Below are 19,415 nucleotides of genomic sequence, written 5' to 3'. Positions count from 1 at the left end.
CAGATATAAAGTATAATGTGTTTGTACGTAGTTTGAGGAGTGACTACAATCTTCAGATTTCGTCGTCACAGTGAGGAGTGTATCATTATCAGAGCACATAAACACAATGTCATTTACACTGTGAAAAACAGGCAATTTCTCAGAAATATGGCTGAAGACTGGCATCCAAGAGTACAGCAGTAATAATGACTCTGCGCCAGAATACATTTTTTCATTACTATTATGTGTAATCCTGCCGTGATAACCACGCAGTTATTAAAAACCCACACATATGCATATTGTTTGTGCGGGATTACTTCTGTGTGTGAGTGTGCGGAGTCCCCACTGCGACAGCACCGAGTGGGATGAGCTGTTTGGGTTAAAGACATCTTGAGCTCAGTCGCTGAAATGAGACAGCAACTTCAAAACAACTCCACAAATCGGAAAAACAAATGTTTTCCTCTCTGTGAACTTCATGAAGTTTCCAAAAAGGGGAATCACTGTGCGCTGGCAAACACACTCGACACTTACAGTACAAGCTTAAACGCATGACTCATAAGCACACACACGGATGAACCGTCCTCAAATGATGGCTGTTACTGTCAAAACACAGTGAAATACTTCATTTTTATGCATTTTTGATAAAGTCTGAGTGCTATTGCAGTGATGCATTGAGGAAGTGTTGGAGTTCAAAATGGGTTGCACTGCTTTTCTAACAGCTGATGTATCTATAAACATGCTTACTGTGCAAATGTTCACATGCGAAATGTCTCAACAATTCAAAACGAAATGTGGTGAGACAGTTCGGGTGGTGAGCATAAGCCTCATCATCAGTTGCTGTCAGTAGTATATCAGCAGGGACGGCTCCTACTGCAATGAAGACGGCCCACCTGTGCCATTAAACATAGCACCTGATCAGCTCAAGGGGCACTTGGGGCCCACCGAGAGAGTAAATCAGAAAGTTATGTCTGTCTGCAGGTGAAATGAAACGCTGAGCTGCATAATACAAACTGCTGTCGTGACTGCACCTTCAACACTGAGCTTTAGCTTTTGAGGAAAAACTTGCCAAAGTGGGATCTTACTTGAAGTGCAGGTCCTTGAAGGTGAAATGTGTTTCCACAATGCCGGTGGTCTTCACTCGGGTCCGCAGCACATCTTGCTGTGTGGGGATGTAATCTGGCTTGGCTATCCTCTCCAGGTCATTCAGGTAGCTGAAGGGAACGTGGACACAAACCATATATGTCAAATTAACAGCGCTGTCCTTCAGGCCAGCAGAGTAGAAGGATATTTTAAGCTGTTATGTTCAGGTCAGGTGTAAAGGAAGGCTGTCCAGCCTCCTCTGTTCCTTCACACAGACGTGAGAGGAACAGAAGGGCCTCATGCTGGCAGCAGGTTCGTTACAGCAGCCTCAGTTACAAATGAACGCAACTTGTGACATGTAACAAATTGTTCTAAGAAGCTACAGAAAGTCTTTACAAATCGTACTCGAAGCTTCATCTAAAAATCATCCGAATCGTCAGGTCAGCAAAACGGGTGAAGCGTGGTAAAGAAAAGCTCTGGTAGCTGTAGTGTTAAATCTTTTGCAACAATCACAAAATGATGTCATGTGGTCAGTGATGAAAAGACTAAATCCTGCCAAGGGACACTGAAATGCTTGTCTTTTCACACACACACACACACACACACACACACACACACACACACACACACACACACACACACACACACACACACACACACACACACACACACACACTATACTACAAAGAGACATCACAGTACAAACAGCAGCCAAAATATTACTAATAAATAATTAACTACAGCTTTGACGCACTTCAAGTCAATGTGGCGACATTCTGCTTCTCCATATTTTCTATTGTTTTTAGAAGAAGCAGTGTGTGTGTGTGTGTATGTGTGTGGGTGTGTATGTGTATGTGTATGTGTGTGTGAACAAGGCCAAATAAAGCAATCCGACTTTTCAGGCCAGCGTGCTGAAACCGTGATAAGAGCCCTAAATGAAAAACCACGATCAACTTTAACACATATGATGATACCATGGGAGACACTCAGACGTATTTTCTGTCAATCTCTCAGCACAATATTAAACTGTATTTAAAAAAAAAGGCTGTTGTGTAACAAAGTGTTGGTGCGGAGTGTAATCCCACACAAGCCACAGCCCGGGCATAGATATTAGAGCCTCTGCGCCACTACTTCACGCCACATGTTTGACAGTTTAATCATAATCCTTCTTCCCACAGAGGTTTAGGCTGCTTTTGTAGTCCACACATCAGATACTGTAACACTGCTTGATTTGGCCATTGGGTTTATAAGCCTTGAAGATTAATTGAATTTGGGCGGCTCACACTCTAATAAGAAAAGGCACTCAGCTGCAGTGTGGCAGAAGCATCGATGGGTCATTTTGTGAGGTTACACAACCTGACCGTGCAAATTTTTGTCACTGTGGTGAACGATTATCAGACACCTAGCGTGGAACCACACAGTCCAAAGCCAGCATGCATTTTTATACACATTGACATGTAAAAAGGTCAGCCTAGAGAGAGAGAGAGAGAGAGAGAGAGAGAGAGAGAGAGAGAGAGAGAGAGAGAGACAGAGAGAGAGAGGTCTCTGTTAATGTGAGCTGGGCCGTCTCTCTTTATCTTCCCCTTCCTTTCTCTGGCTCTCAGCAGGTGCTCAGACATGGATTATGGTCTAGTGCCAGACTCATTTAGTCCTCTCTTATAGCAACCGACTCTCTCAGCACCCCACTAAGCCGCGAGGAAACGTCGTATATTGTCCACTTTCCCAGTTACTAAACGCGAGGACGCGTCTGTCCTGTGCTTCCAGGTTTGTTCGGCTTTGACGAGAGCAGCGAAGGAGAGAGGGACAAATTATGGTTATACTGGCCAATACAAACAAGGAACAATATCACTCCCTCTGGATGTTAAATACTGCCTTCACTGCAACACAATCCTTTGTGAAATACTTAACACACCCCTGACAGTTTATGGCACATTGTGGAGGTGTCACAGTATTATCAAAGGCCTTGTATTAAACAGAAGTCAGTGCAGTTCGTTCCTGCTGCAGCCTGCAGGCAGCTGCTGCTGAACGAAGGCTGAGGCTCTCCGTTTTCTCTGGATGCCCATTTTAGAGCAACAGTACATCCCTGAGAGTCAGAGTGATAGCCACCTCTCACCTCCCACCAGCAGCCTCTCACAATTACCCTCATGCTCCCTCTGTTATTACACTGGAACATTATAACAATGCGACCAACAAATGGAGCACCCAGAGATGCGGGTAATTTAGGTAATTAAGACCTGAGGAGAGAGGCTGAGGCTGCTGTGCTGCTGTAGAGCAGAAATGTGACTGGTCTTAAAAGCGAAAGCCTCTGGTTAAACAAAACCGTGATGTCTTCATTATTAATCACTGTAGCTGCTCTCTGTGTGTCTAATAAAACCGAATCCAACACAGAGGAAACTTTTACAACTACTTTGATTCCAAAAAAAGTTGGGACGCTGGATAAAATATACATAAAACTGAATGTGATAACTTGTTAGTCATTTTTGACGTATACTCAACTGAAAACAGTACAGAGACAATATATGTAATGTTTGTTTGTTTGTTTGTTTGTTTGTCTGCAGCGTTAAGATTTATTTTGAATTGTGACATTTGGTCACCATGGATCCCTGTGCACAATAATGCACATTTTATTTTGGACCAGAGTAACCTTGTTGTCATTTCACGTTCTACAGGCACTCACTAGGCAGCAGAGTCATTGAGCTGGTACTCTCGGGCCCGTGTGAAGCAGCTCTGGACGCCGCCGTCAGCCCACAGTCGCTGGATGACGTTGGACAGATCTTCTGGCAGGATGCCTTGCTCCTCCGCTGCTGCTGACAGGGCAAACAGTTGGCGGGCATCATCCTGACAAAAAAAAAAAGACACACACAGACACACACACCATTAGATAGATTAGATCTCTTAAAAAAGATATTAAGTTTATTAACGCTCATTATTTTTCCTCACTAGACAGAACTGATAAGCAAAACGCTGCAGGGCTTTATTTACAACTGTCTTTTCACACAGACAGTAATCTACTTGTCTACTGCAAGGCCCAGTGATGAAGGCCCTGAGTGCATTTCATTACTACGAAGATCTGACAGAGTTCAGGATTGGTGAACAAACAGAAACACAAAAAATATAATAACATGCGGTAGTCTTTTTGACATATAAAGTGAATAATCTTCAACTAACTGTTGAATTCCAGCTATGACTCTTTGTTTTTTTGCAGATTGTACTGTGTATCATGCATAAAGTTCTCATCATTGAGATTCATGTCTCACTGCAAAAGAGACTTGACAACATGAACCAGATACAGTGAGTGGTTGTCAGCCAGCTGCCTTGCTAACATACAAATTGTAGCTTGCTGTTGTTGTGGGTATCCAGGGTGAGCCTGAAGTAATTGGTGTTTTTGAAAATGCTATCTCATTCTGCTTTACTTAGAAATGCAGATAAGAGCCTCACTGGAAACTGTTGGTTTCACAATGGAAAGAAAAACAGCATTTTTCTTCCCATGGTTATATAATGGGACATTCCTGCAGTCCTCTGTACTCCACAAGTGTGATTGGACATGCTTTATGGCCAACTCTGAGAAGATATGCTTTCTCAACCAATCAGATTTCATCAGAGAAACATGACAAAACAGAAAAATAAACCAAACATTGGCCTAATTGACCTGGGTCCTTCACACACTGAGTCCATCTCTGAAGGTGCACTGACCTGGAAAAACAGTAGATTAATATTTACATTATCATTTTAAGTATTTACTTATGACCCAGAGACACCTGCAGTAAATGAGCAGGGAGGTGGTCTCTGAAATTCTCAAAAGATTTCACTTAGTTTTGCCTCTCTGAGCTCTCTTGGTCGCATACTAACATTTTTTAATGATGGTTTCCAGTGCTCAATGTCTTGTGCAACAACAGTTTGAGACTGTAGGTTGCTGTTGACTAACAACTAAACCTGGGAATTTCTGCTTAACCACAAGGATTGTTCGATCACTTGTGCGGGGACTGTTATGCAGATACATGCGATCTTGATGTTAGAGTTGGCCGATTGGACAAAAATATCAGATATTGGCCATCGCTGTTTGTTTTTTGGTAGAATTTTGGTCATTTTATTTTGCTTGTTTAATGGTCAGTCTCTTGAAGAACGATGAGTGGCACTGGTCAGCAACAGGCTCTCAGTTAGTGAACGAGCCAAGCAGCTTAGAGACGGCAACAACGACAGAGAGGCAGCAGGGAAAACATTGTGGTTTAGCTTTCTGAACAGGAGCTGGGACAGTAAGCCACCAAGCGTATGGACTACTGATGGTGGTTTTATATGGAAACAATCTCCAGCTATAAGCAGTCAGAGCATCAGAGGGGCATCGTCCAGAGGTCACAATACCTTCGTCCCTTCCTGTTTGACGAGGACCTACCTTAACTTTTGATGTTATCTATTGAGAGACTTTCATGTATTAGTTAACCATTGTCTGGCCGTCTGCCTCAGCTGTAGGTCACAGTAAGTTAGCAGCCCTTCACTGTGTACTGCAGAGTAGTAATTAAAATCCTGTGATACAGCAGTTCAAGTTGTTTTCACTGGATGACAGGAGAGCAGAATACAGAAGATCAGGGCTTTCTGATACCTTTAATTCTCTCCTTGAACAAGCTCACAACAGACCTTCAGTCGAGCTGAGTAGTAGTTACAAGATCACGTTCAAATTGCTGGCTGGGTGTTTCTGAGGCTGAAGTTCCCAACTTTGGTCTCTTGGACGAACAAATATCTGTCTTAATGTTATCATCCCACAGACAAATGGAATAACCTACACATGTCAAAACTAACTAAGCTACAGAGAGAGTTCAGAAAAATTAAGATGCTCAATTGAGCTCCTTTTCAGTTAAAATGCTCTTATGATACAGTCACGAAAATATCTGTAACTTCTGATGTGAAATCAGTTGAGCAGGTCATGGAAGACACGACACATGTTCGGCAAAAGTCCAGCGTGACGTATCTAGACAAGTGCATGGCACCGACATGACAGAGGTAGGCACTGTATAAACTATTTGGGTAAATATGGAGCAGTCGTCATGTTTGTTAAACAACGACTTGGCTTGTTCCTCATGTTTAAATAAAGAGATTCAGTAACACTGATTTCGGAATATTGCTGAATGCGTTCCTTCTGGCTGGGAGACAAATGTTGTCTTTTTAATTAAAATCTGTCAAATGTTCCAGGATGTTGACATGTTGGGGTGAGACTCAAATAAAGTCATTATTGAAACATTGTAATCTGTCCAGCAGGACCTGTTGGCAGAGCCAATCCTGACATATACCAGGCAGTGAAAAAAGCCTTTTCCACATAAAACTATGTTTATCCGACCGCTCTGGAATTAAATGTCATTCCTGAGAAAGTGAAATATTTTCATAGCACAAGTATCAAAGATGCACATAAACTGCAAAGTAAGGATTGCTTGTACTCCGAAGAAATCTGAATTTAAATTGTAGAATACACACTACACATGACACATTGCTGCTTTATTACTTTTTCCAATTCAGCACCATTGAGGGCCTGTGGTCAGAAACCCTGCTATAGTATCTCCAAAAATGGATTTAAGTTAACAGCAAGAGAAACATATGAATTGAAATATGTCCATTAAGTCGAAGTGTATAAAAGCCACGACAACACAGCCCTCATCTTCTCTGCATTTTAGCTACTCAAATATAATCCTCTCAAATGTACTTTGATGTAGGAGTAGACAGATTGCTTCATCCTCTCTAAGTACATTATCTTTCAAACGATCTGTGAGAATAGAATATATGAATCACATTTACCAGACAATAGGTTCACAGGAAGAGGAATCATCATTGTCTCTTCTCATGAGTAATGCTTGAATTTTATTTCTGTGATCTTATCATCTCCCTGGGTGGTGCCTTGTTGAAAGACAGTCCTTTACTGTTTCTGTTCCCAGCACACACGCACAAACAGGGACAGAAAACACACGCCACTGCAGGAGTCCACCTTCGGCGTCTGCTGCCCAGAGTTGATTTCCATGTAGAGACTGTCATACTGCACTCAAGAGAAATTCTTGAGCGGCATTAATTTCTGCAGCTTCAAATCCTCAAGGCCAGATATGGGAGGTTAGGGTGAAGGCAGGGTGGAGGCTTTGGTGGTGATAAGTAGAGATGATGTCACTGATCTGACTGCAGCTATATTAGACTATACTTTAACAGGCTCCCCTAACTTCAATATCTTTATATTATTAAACAACAGGCTTCAAACAGCATGGGTATGTCTGCTCTGAAAGCATCTGTAATATTTGTTTACGTGGCAAATGCATTGTTAATGAATCTATCTGCAGCATCAGAAAGCAATAACATTTGGTTTGGTTGGAAATGCTCTCTGGTATGAAGTCGGATCAGTCTCAGTATCAGTGATTGCACACCGAAGGATTCACAAATGTATTTTGGGATTTACATGTATATGACTCTCTCCACATGAGTAGTTTTCAATCCACACAAACATATTTACTGATGTATAGAAATGTAAAAAATAAGCTTCACAAATGTATTTCTGATGCGCACACACATATTTGATGTTTTAAATAAATGCAGTAGAAATGTACGTATTCAAAAGTATTTGGAAATCTCATCAAAAACATATTCAGTCACATTTACATCCATACTGTTGAACCTGCATTTACAAACTGCTGGCCATGTGTGAAATTCACTGCATCTGTGTGTGTGTGTGTGTGTGTGTGTGTGCGCGTGTGTGTGTGTGTGTGTGTGTGTGTGTGTTTTTTTTTTTTTTTTTTTAAGACTCGCCCAACGTGTCTTGATTCACAAATGCATTGTGGTGCATTCATTAATATTGAAACTGATCTGACTCGAGCTGGGACGTCTTTCAGGTTTTGCAATGGCTTACGCTAACAGCCACACAATCCTCCTTCTGCAACATCGCTGCCATCTTTGCTGCATTTCAGACATCACTTCACTGCAGCCTTGCTGCTGCTGCAGAGAGAGACGGCCTGTAAAAAGCTTTGTTGTCAGGTACCTACCGCTCGAGTGGGTTCCTCATAGTCGATCTTCAGGTTGGCCATGGCTTTGATGATGGCCATAATGGACTGGATTGTGTTGCTGTAGACAACTGCTCTGTACTGCTTACACTCATCTTCTGAGTATCCATCCTCATGGATAATCCTGCAAACAGAGACCAGAAGGAGGGAGAGGAAGAAGAAGGGAGAAAAGATGAGTTTGTCACTCAAGCTGAAAACACAATGTGACATAAAAGAAAACACTGACTTCATTATATATGATCACACATTTACTGATATATCTCCTTCAAAATACAGCTGGCACAGTGATACTAACAGGCCACAGTGATACTAATGTCAAAGAAAGATCTTCCTACATATTTCCAACTGCTGTAAAAATGTCATCATTATCTATGAAAATATACCTGATCTTAAATCAAATATATTTTAATGATATTTCATTCGCTCCATCAAAGATGATCCAGTCCCACATGTGTGTGGTCACAAATCACTGCTGGGTTGCAGTACAGGGAAAACGTAGCCATCTTTGGATCTCTGAGCTAGAGGTCACTTAAACAAATATTTACTTGCGTTTGGAGAGAAGGAGGCATGTGGGTGAAAAAGCATGAGGCTGAGACAGAAGCTGCTGGGCTGGAAACCAAACAGAACCATCTCCTCTGGCCTGTCACAGCCCAGAGACCAGAGTCACACAGCCAGCATGCTCATTGGTTGTGTGATGTGCTGAATGGGACTTCATTAAAATGCAAGCGAGCCTGCTGTGAAACACTGAGTCACAGCCAAGAGGACTAAAAGCCCACAGTGTTCTCCCCCTCATCCAAACAATAATTTGGCTAATTTCATAAAATCATTTTTGACTGACTTGATTGTGAAGCAAACTTTGTTTTAGAAAGCACTATTTAAATAGTTATTTTATGTTAGACCATGGTCTGGGTGATTCTGATTGGCTGCAGGGTGTCTGTTAAAAAGTGTTATAGGACACCTATAAAAAAAGTTTTGGTCAAATAGCCTGATTGTTCTAAATTATTGCGCTGGCTAGTTGGTAACCGTGGCAACAGAAACTCAGAACATACTTTAACATACGTTATTACACAGTTTAAATGTTGCATTTCATTTTAAATAGTTCGTCGCCTGTCTTTCTGTCTTGCTTACCTTACTTACTTGCTTCATACAGACTGAATGGTGGATAATATTTATAAAAATGATTTAGGATAGACTTACTTGCTTGATACACATTTAATGATCAGAGTGAATGGTGGATAATATTTCTTGCAATAAAAACGATTTAGGAAACTATCTGTGGACTTTGATTCTTTGAAACAAAATTTCGCATCTTCGTATCGGATGGTTCACGCCTCCGCGTCATCCATTCATTTCTGATAATTGACACCTCGTCAGGCATTATCCCTTACGTAATCTATGATTAGGCTGGCACATGTGAACACACAAAGAATTACCTCGCTCTTTGCATTTGAGGAAACTGGTTTCCACAACTGAACACCTTGTTTAAATGCACAATTTACTTTCAATTCAATTGAACATTCCTTTATTAGTCCCACGAGGAGAATGAATGTATGTATAGTCTCTGAGCATATAGCTGAGATCAAGCGCTGGCACACCTAAAAACTACAGTAGGAAGCACTCAGACCTAAAACCTCCCCAAGGCTCAAGCCTTTAAAATGGATGTGATGAAGGTGAAACACATAGGAATAGTACTGAAAAACAGTGTTTACTTCACAACGCCTTTAATTTAAAAATAAAAGGCGTTGATGAAGGCGGCCATATGGAAGCACATAAGGGTCATTAATAATTTGAGCTGAGAAAGTAATTTCTCAGCCTGCAGCTGTATTATCACCCTTTGTGTGCATGTAGAATTTTGCAGCTGTAGAAATATTATGCCCATGTGTGAAAAGGTTTTGTGCACACAGATATAATATGCATGTGTGCAAAAAAGTTTTGTAGTTGTAGAAATATTTTGTGGATGTGGAATTTCTGCAGGAACATTTTGAATTAGCATGTTGCCCATGACTAGCCAAGCAGCACTGCCCACTGAGCATCCAATAGGAGGAAGCCAAACGGTCCAATCAGGGGGCAAAAGTTTCTAGCGGGTTCGTTCTGCTTATGTTTTCCTTCTGGACTATGCTGGAGTGAGTTCAGGCGTAAAAACAGGGTCTAATTCACGCTTGTAACGCTTTTAGCGTGTATACTTGGACATTTGTGTGTCCGTCTCTCAGACTTTGTGAAACCTCACAGCTCAAAATATTCCTGCACAAACTTGAATTCCACACCCACAAAAACTTTTTGTACATGTGCAAATTATATCTGTGTGCACGAAACCTTTTCACACATACACCAAAATATTTCTACAGCTGCAAAACTTTATTACAAAAACTGTTTTTTTTTTTTTTTTCACAGGTTCTGATATGTGCATGCAATATTGTAATATTTTCACATGAACACCAAAGGTGATATACAACTGCTGGCTGAGAAATTATTTGTGAACACCATTTCACAAGCTCAAAATATTTATGAGCTTACTTGCCTCTGTGTGGCCATGGCCTGTACGACTACACCCTGGACGTGTTATCCACACCTAAAACAAACAACGCCTGTTTTTGGCCTAATTTTCTGTCAGATTGTGCTTCTGACTTGTCCTTTGAACTGAATCACATTAACTGTGCTGGAAACATGGCAATGGTTACTATATTGTATGGACTTTGTGAGCTGCTTCTCATTTAAATATTTCATTAATCTGCTGTTAAAAATATCTTGGATGTCTCGTGTCAACCAGGGGGACATCTTCAATACAACTCTGTCTTAAATTGAAATCCTATCATTAATGCTGCCATATCTTGTGACTGTCACATTTTTGCAAGCAGAGTTAGTGTGAACCAGAGGGGACTCAAATTCAAAACTAGACTGAATGAAACCCAGTGTTTCCTCGACATTCATTAAGGAGTGCCGGGCCGCCATTGCTTAATCCTAGCCGCCGCTCCTTCAATTTTTATTTTTATTTTTTTAAATTATTGTCGCAAATACACCACCGCCTCATGTCTCCACCTTCACAGCAGAGTCCGACGTTAATTACTTGCGAGAGCACGGCCTTGAAAGTGACATCACGTCAAGCACCCAGGCACCAGGTCAGAGAGCGACTTACCAGAGAATAGGTAGACTTATCAGCTTAAGATAACTCATAATAGATTTTACAAGTTAAATAGACATTTGCAAAATATTGATGGCCAGCTAACGTTACGTAACATATCGGTAGCTTAAGTTAATTGGGCCCGGTGCCAACTCAGTGTCGCTAACGTGAGTAAACTAATTGATAGCATTAAGCTAATATTTACACACCATGATGTAACTGCTGACTGCATTTTCAGATGAGCTTGTTCAAATATTTCTCTAAGAAGAGAAAGACAGCTGATGAAGATGACGCTAGTCAGTCGTGATGTGTCGGTTGCGAACGAAACGGCTCTTAGAGCCGCTCTTTGAAGTGAATGATCGGAGCTGGCTCCTGCCTGGGAGCTGGAGCGGGAGCCGCTTTGGGATGTGTTTTTTTTTTTTACTTTTTTCTGTTCAAGCCGCATGTGATTGGTCAACTACATGATGTGTGGTGGCTTCAGTATGTACGCACTGAACATGAGGGGGAGGAGCGGGGGTTACAGACACAGCGCACGCACACACATTCAGCCTTTAAAAAGCAATTTTCAACTGGCCATTCAATAAATAGGTTGGAAAAATAAAATCTGCAGTCAAGTGTCATTTGTTTACGCCACCACGGCTCCCCAGAGAGCCTGCCCCCGCTGCTGAAAAAAATCCTAGAGGAAACACTGATTAAACCTCATCATTAGTAATGCAGTTTCATGTGACTCGCAAATCACACTTTCATGACTATACCTTTGTCAAAATTCTGAATATGAAAATCCCACACATAGTGTCTCTGAAATGTATTAATTGTCCATCTTTGAAAAAAAAAGTAATCCAGAGAGGAATCTAGAGTCTAGTCTGGGACTGAGGGGTTACATTTGAGTCAGTTATGCTGCTTCTCTATTTTTAGTTAGCCGAAAGAATTCACTCCTACTCCTCTGAGAGCGAAGACAGTGGTGTTGTTCTCCTTTCACTGCAGTGTCAGTGAAAAGGGCTTTATGGCTTTTTCACAACACTGTAAGTAGACTGAAAACATATCAAAATACCAAAACTGTATACTGAGAAATAATTTGTGCATTTGGAGACACTTGTTGTTGTGCTTTGTATGATGTTTACTTTTGTTAATGACATATTAAAAGCAAATACATCAAACGTGGAGGCATTCACTGATGCGCACGTGAGAGGGTTTTAATGGAGAGTATCTGAGAGATTTGTCAAACTGCTTCAGTAAGTCAAGGAACACTGAAGAGGAACATTAGGAACTTTCATTCATATGCATCAGCCGTGGAAATGCACATTTAGCACCATCCCCTCCACCCTTGTTTTAAGGACAAGTATGGTTTCAGAGGGACTGACAGGAGGGAAGTTTCACAGCCAGGAGACCTGTGGTTTCATTTCGGCTTCATTACACAGAAATCAGAGCCTCAGCTATACAGAAGACATCTAGTGTTTGTACTCCTTGTCATGTCCTTTGAGTCTGTAAACAAATTCTTGCAAGAATTGTTACTTTGCCAACTGTCACTGGTCATGGCAGCTCATATTAAGCTTTTTCTTCAACTGAGAAACTGGAAACTTGAGGGCAGCAGCACCACTTAGTTACTTACTCAGAAAAAACATGGGGAAATTGGGTCCATTAACACAGGTAATAACTGACCGTAATTTCTTCCATTTGTCTAGGACATTGAAATCTTCCAGGATATGTAGACCAGTATGTGGACCGGCGCAGAAACCCAGATGGACTGTGTGAAGTGTCACATATTTCAGCACCATTTGAAATGTGATTTGGTTACTGAAGAATGTCATTCACAGTTTAAAATGGCTCTTTTAACATATGCAATATGTTTTGGTACAATGTTTAACTTCATAGATTATTTTTTGCTTAATTTTGACTGTTTCCTGAGTGCTTTCTTACTTTAAGACTAGCTGACTAGTTTGTTTAAACTTCCATTTAATTATTGGGGAAATGAGTCGTTAAAAACATCCCTAGTTGTGTACTTGAGTAGCTGTTCATCCTAATTGTAAATGTGGGGTCAACTGACCTGCAATTCAGCAAATACAGGCCAGCTTCTTGCCTTAAATTTATTCAGAATACAATCTTGCTGTATAATTAAATACTGTTGTGGTCCATGTGTAGCTAATGAGAGGCAGTACAGATGTTGAAAGATCATCTGTATTCTGCACAGTGACTGGACTCCCCAGTCGATTTGATCAATCACTTAACAACTGTTTCTTTCCTCCATATGGCCAGTGATAAATGTTCATGGTGCATGGCCGGTAAATGGCCTATTTCAAGCCTCTTGGCTCTTATCCAAGGAGTGGCAAGCTAACTGTGCCAAACTCCATGCATTATTGGAGGATGAAGGCGAGGAAGGCTACAGGCCTCCAGACTGCTCAAGGACTGTGCAGCTCAGCTCTGCGGGGTCATTCGGCACATCTTCAACATGAGCCTCAGCCTGGAGAGAGTTCCAACCAGAGGACGCAGTGATCTACCTGCTTCACAGATCCCTTTCTCACCTGGAGAATACTGGGAGCACAGTGAAGGTCATGTTTTCTGACTTCTCCACTGTTTTCAACACAATCCAACCATCACTACTCAGGAACAAGCTGGAGTAGACTGTCACCTGGCTGCGTGGGCCATCAACTACCTCACCAATAGACCACCGTGTGAGGCCTTGTGACTGTCTACGGACATGGTAGTTTGCAGCACAGAGTAAAGCGCTCTTTCCTCTTCACCTCTACACATCAGACTTCAGACACAACACAGCTGTCACATCCAGAAGTTCTCTGATGATACAGCCATCATTGGATGTGTATTACAGGGGAACAAACTGGAATACAGGGAGGTCATAACCAGCTTTGTCAACTGGTGTGGACTGAACCACCTGCACATAAACGGCAGCAAGACAAAGGAGATGGTGATGGAACGTGTCACAGATTACACTGGTCGGCATCCAGGGTTTGGACATTGAGATTGTGGACGTGTACAAATACTTTGGTGTTCATCTTAACCACAAACTGGATTGGACACACAACACAGATGTCCTGTACAGGAGGGCCAAAAGTCGTCTCCACCTGCTAGGAAGACTGATGTCCTTTGGAGTATGTAGGACACATTTTAGGACTCTCTGGATAGTTTCGATGCAGTGGTCTGCTGGTGCTGTGGAAGCTCTAAGAGGGACAGAAAAAGACTAAACAAACTGGTCAAGACAGCTGGCTCTGTCCTGGACTGCCCTCTGGACACCATCGAGGAGGTGGGTGAGAGGAGGATGTTAGTCAGGCTGACATTAATCATGGACAACCCCTCTCACCCCCTGCATAAGAAAGAACGCTACCGCAGATCGTTCATTCAAACAGCAGTCAGACTGTTTAACTGCAGCATCATGTAATGTAGCACTTGTGTTGATGCTGTGTTTCCCATGGCGACATCATAAACCTACTGTCTTTTACACAACTCCTTTCTAATGCATGCTCACATTATCCACTACATCTGGTGCAATGCCATTACATCTTGTGCAATTTTTATTTTGATGTACATTTTTTCACCTGTGCAATAGTAATATGATTATTATCCATATTGACAGCAGTATTTTTAGAAACTGCACATATTGTACACATACACAGACCCGTGCAATTCAATGTTCTTTTTATGCAGCAGCATTTCTCAAGTACAATTCAATATATGGCATTGGTAGCTTTTTCATAAAAATATTGGCAATTAGTATTTTTAGAATCTGTACATAAGGAGATTTTGTTGCAAGGTGACATTTGTGCTGCACACAACACCCACAAAAGAACGTCGTGCTACAAGCCTTCAATTCATGTTTTCACAGTACATACTGATCCTCAAATGAATGTTGGAACACCATGCGCATTTAAATATCCTTAATACATGTGCTTGTGCTGTTAAAACACATTAATTTGTCAGAGATGATGGGAGGAAAAGCAAAACAATGAGTAGTCACTCACTTCATCTGCTTCACAATGGTGCTCTTCCCTGACTCTCCAGCACCTGCAGAGAGAACAAAAACAGGCAGAGGTTAAAAATACACTCCCGTTAGCTGAGAAATGTAAACAGGCAGCCAGCGAGGCCGTCTCACATCTGGACGCCTGTCTTGCACTCCTCCCTTTACCTCCCAGCTTTGGCTTCAGCTCTGAAACAGATCTCAGCTCTCATTTTCATCCTGGACCAGCTCCTGTTCTCCCTCACTGTAGACCTACAGGGATTCTGCCCTTTTAGTTCTAACTCTGTCAGTCCTATCTGCAGTCTGAAACCAAACGGTATTACAGGAATGTTTTTATGTAGGAACAAAGGAACAAAAACCACTGGCCATCCTATTCCCCTCTCTTTACTTGAGACAAGTCACTTTATCATGGTCAACGTTTTAATGGAATCGTCTTGCGCTGACAGGATATGAGCTTTTCTTATCCACTGCTATGTTTATTCTAACAGCCTCAGGCGACCAGAGAGAGCTCATCTGCCACAAGGAATCTAACACTACACACACACACACACCCAGGGGTGCCTGTCAGTGCACTTTCCACTCGTACTCGCCCATGGTGAAGTCTTTCTGGGATGACCCTCAAAATACACTACTACGCAGCATGCAGCACGCACATGCACAGTGAAGCCCCCGGGTAGGAATGGGCCAAGATAGTTTCCACAGACAGCTGTCAGCTCCTTCTCCTCTGTGGTATATGAGCTCAGACTGGCTAATAGAGCAGAACGTGCTGTTTGCCTTGAAATAAAGTCACAGTTTTAACAAACATCAGACATGTTCAGAGAGTCTCAAGGTGTGTCAAAGAGTGTCCGCGGTCTAAGTGGACACTAGTGTCAAAGTAATTCTCCATTTTACATCCACCTCATGCTTCTGAAATCCCCACTCTGCCCACTAAGCAATTTGCATATCACACTGGGATCAAGCACTCATCCATCTGCTGTACAGTCTGTGGGCCATATTGTTAAGCAGGAGGAAAAGTGAAGAAAGAAACGCTCTCTCTAGCTCACTGCATACCTTGAGCGTGAATTGAAAAACTGTAAACAAATTCCCTGCTGGCAAAAAAGGGAAATAACTAAGAGCCAGACTGAGTCGGTGGAAACGGGCAGCATGCAGTTATTAATTTTGTCAGAATGCAGATGGAATACTTAGCTGTGAATAAATCACATGTGCCATTAAAGGCAAGCTTCAGTCTGTTCAAGCTGGTTAAGACCACAATATTGGTTTAAAGTCTTCTCTTAAACCTCCAAAAACTAACTCTGTATAACTGTATCTCTTAGAAAAACCTGTCTTTACCGCAGCAGCCTGGGTTCAATTCCAAACTGGAGTCCTTTTCTGCATGTCATCCAATTTTCTGTCTGTCATCAAAAAACACATCTTCAGGATTTACACATTAATTAAGAAAACTAATAATTTATAATTTTGCCCAAATCTGGAAGAGAGCCACACACTAAGATAGATGTGGCTGAGTTTGTCCCTGAAGCCTCTGTGGCTCAGCCACAGATATGTGTGCCTGGAGCCAAACTGCCAGACCATACTTTCTAGACCTGTGTCTGAGTCTGACTGACCAGGGCTGAGCTAGCGGGCCTCTCTCTCTCACCACCCACCCACACCCACCCACAGCCACACCCACACAGTCTTGTTTCCATCACTTCAGATGACATTACATTAACTTGCATTCATTTCCTGGAGACTTACCCTAACCATTACTTGCCTAACCCTAACTGAAGTCTTCAGCCTAAAATGTGATGATTCACACAACAGGGACTTGCATTTTGTCCCCACAAACAAGGCAAGTTCCTATAGTGCTATAATGTGACTGTGTAAACACATTCATGTCCCCACAACACAGGAGTCACAGAGAGAGAGAGAGAGAGAGAGAGAGAGAGAGAGAGAGAGAGAGAGAGAGAGAGGTCTCTGTTAATGTGAGAGAGAGAGAGAGTAGTAAACATGCCCTTTGGAGTTTGTCCAGTGGACCTGAAGCTGCTAACAGTTAGAAACGAACAGTGAAGTTTGGCACTTTGGGTGCCACTGCAGCTTTGATTAACAAATAGGTTGCAGCTCTCTGTACTGCACAAGACAAATACACTTCACCACCTAGCAGACATAAGTTCCTAGTTTTCCTAACATGTGCATACGGGATCTGTCTGGAGATCAAATCATTTGACTATAAAATAGTCTGTTCCTCATTACACAACCTGAATGTGTCAGAACTGCACTCTAAGAAATACAACTGGAAGCACAATAGAGTATACAGCAGGGTTTTATAAACACATAAAAAAAAGATAAACAATGGACTGCTGCTGCTGTAATTCTTATTAGTGCTTCAGTGACGACAATACACACACATACGCAGAGGCAAGAAAAGTCCTGGACTCCACTGTTTCGTTTTAATATTTCATATTTGCCAGCTGGCAGTAAAAAGCTGCCAACAACTGTACAATCACTTGTACTTTAATAAGACGGTTTGCAGAATTCCTACAGGGCTGTGCACACATAGTTTCTACTAATAAATCCTTAAGTGAATGAAACACACATTTTATGGGACATCTGGGACTCCTGAGGGATTGTAGAGGATGCTTTTGTCATGGTTACTGACGTGATATGAGTGGCAATCACTCTCAAGTGTGCGTTGCTGGTAGTTCTTTAGGGAAAAGCTCTGGCAGGACCTCAAGGCCTGAAGACAGTTGGACTGACACCACTGATCCTGTCGCTTTTACGCGACAAACATAGCCTGATCTGTGGATAATGCTGCGTTATCACCATATCTCCCTTTGGAGCATGGAGGCTTGGGATTGCAGCTGCATGAACACACATACACGCTGACCATTTCCCCAGGCTCTGTTGATAATAGTAGTTTCCAAAGATTGTTTGGAAAAACATTTATGACTCAAGAAGCAGAGTTTCTCTCTACTGTAAGCTGTAACTGGTGGCCTTGGTGACTGAAGAGACCATAGTTGGCATCAGATCGAAGAGGATTAAACCAAGTGGAAGACTTTGTTTCTATTTTGTTTCTATTTTTTTCACCATGCACAGGGCACGATATAATGAATACTTTAAAACTAAGCTTCAACTTGATCTAACCTAACACCTCTTCTAGAAAAAAACTGAAATGATGTAAAGGTGAAAAGAAAAGACGCTTTTAACTAAACTATTTGACCAAGACACACAGGAATCAGGCTGCTTGTGCAGAGCAGAGGATGAAGAAAAGTTGAGTTTGCAGGAAAATAAATACAGTCCACTGCCTAGCAACTGGGCAGTACGTACAGTAGTTGTGGTTGCCTTTGACTCATGGTAGAAAATGAGGGGAAAAAAAGGCGGTGGGGGGAGGACAACGCCTGCCAGTTCAATCTCCAAATCTCCAATTTCATTTAAATGAGATTAGTTCGCTTCTATAGGTCTGTCACAATTCTTTCAGACTCCTTAATACATTACGAGAAGATGTGGAAACAGTCAAAAGTAGGAACAAAGTGAGAGTGTGCGCATGCTTACATCTCATCTGTGTGCATGTGTGAGGGGGAAGAAGTGGGTATTGCCTTGAAGACATGTAGCACTCCAGTCCTGTAGCAGAACGCAGCAGGGAATTTGTAAATCTCCCAGCAAGACTCAAGAAGTTGTCTGATTACTGATGGGCTACAATGTGACTGGCAGGCAGACAAGAGCCAACACGGGGATGGGTGCCAGGAGAGCCTCCGCCCGGGAGCCCACATGATTAACAGGAGTCCAGCTGCCACAGGACGGAGCCTGGCCCTGACCCCATGATGTCACGGGTGGCGGGGGTGTCATTAACGTTTACAGTCATGGTAAAGGAGTCAACTCCTTTTTGGATATATTCCCTACACACATTACATCGGCACATACAAACAGAAACAGCTTTAATCAAGTCCCAGGCTGCCGCAGGCTAAAGCGAACCTCCGCTAATTGCAAAAAAGGAGAGAATACATTGATCCCTTTGGGTCAGGTAAGATATCCAAAACAAAGTGTGTTATGGCCCAAGGGGAACCTGGTTTCACTAATTTAATTGTTAGAGGCTGATAAGGGAAATTGTGCCTGTTTGTATTTACAGACAGTATGAGACCCAATGGCACTTCATTAGGACTCAAATAAGTACACCTGTAATTGTGTACCTGAGTTTGGAGATGAGCAGGTAGCTGCTTGGGGCCACCTGGGAACGAAATACAATTATCACTGTCATTATACCAGGGGAAATCTGCCT

General features: G+C 42.1%; 1 protein-coding gene across 1 annotated transcript in view; it reads right to left on the bottom strand.

The window, feature by feature from the left end:
- Window positions 1–19,415, bottom strand: part of LOC139328536 (guanine nucleotide-binding protein G(i) subunit alpha-2-like) — a 60,377-nt gene that overhangs the window by 3,825 nt on the left and 37,137 nt on the right. The window contains exons 2-5 of the mRNA XM_070958282.1: window positions 15,171–15,213; window positions 8,064–8,205; window positions 3,737–3,897; window positions 1,062–1,190 (exon numbers count right to left, since the gene is read on the bottom strand). Of these exons, the coding sequence (XP_070814383.1) occupies window positions 1,062–1,190; window positions 3,737–3,897; window positions 8,064–8,205; window positions 15,171–15,213 (475 nt within the window). The remainder of the gene's footprint in view (window positions 1–1,061; window positions 1,191–3,736; window positions 3,898–8,063; window positions 8,206–15,170; window positions 15,214–19,415) is intronic.

The sequence above is a fragment of the Chaetodon trifascialis genome, chromosome 3 (assembly GCF_039877785.1).
Source record: "Chaetodon trifascialis isolate fChaTrf1 chromosome 3, fChaTrf1.hap1, whole genome shotgun sequence".
Lineage (NCBI taxonomy): Eukaryota > Metazoa > Chordata > Actinopteri > Chaetodontiformes > Chaetodontidae > Chaetodon > Chaetodon trifascialis.
This window is presented reverse-complemented; position numbering and strand designations above follow the sequence as displayed.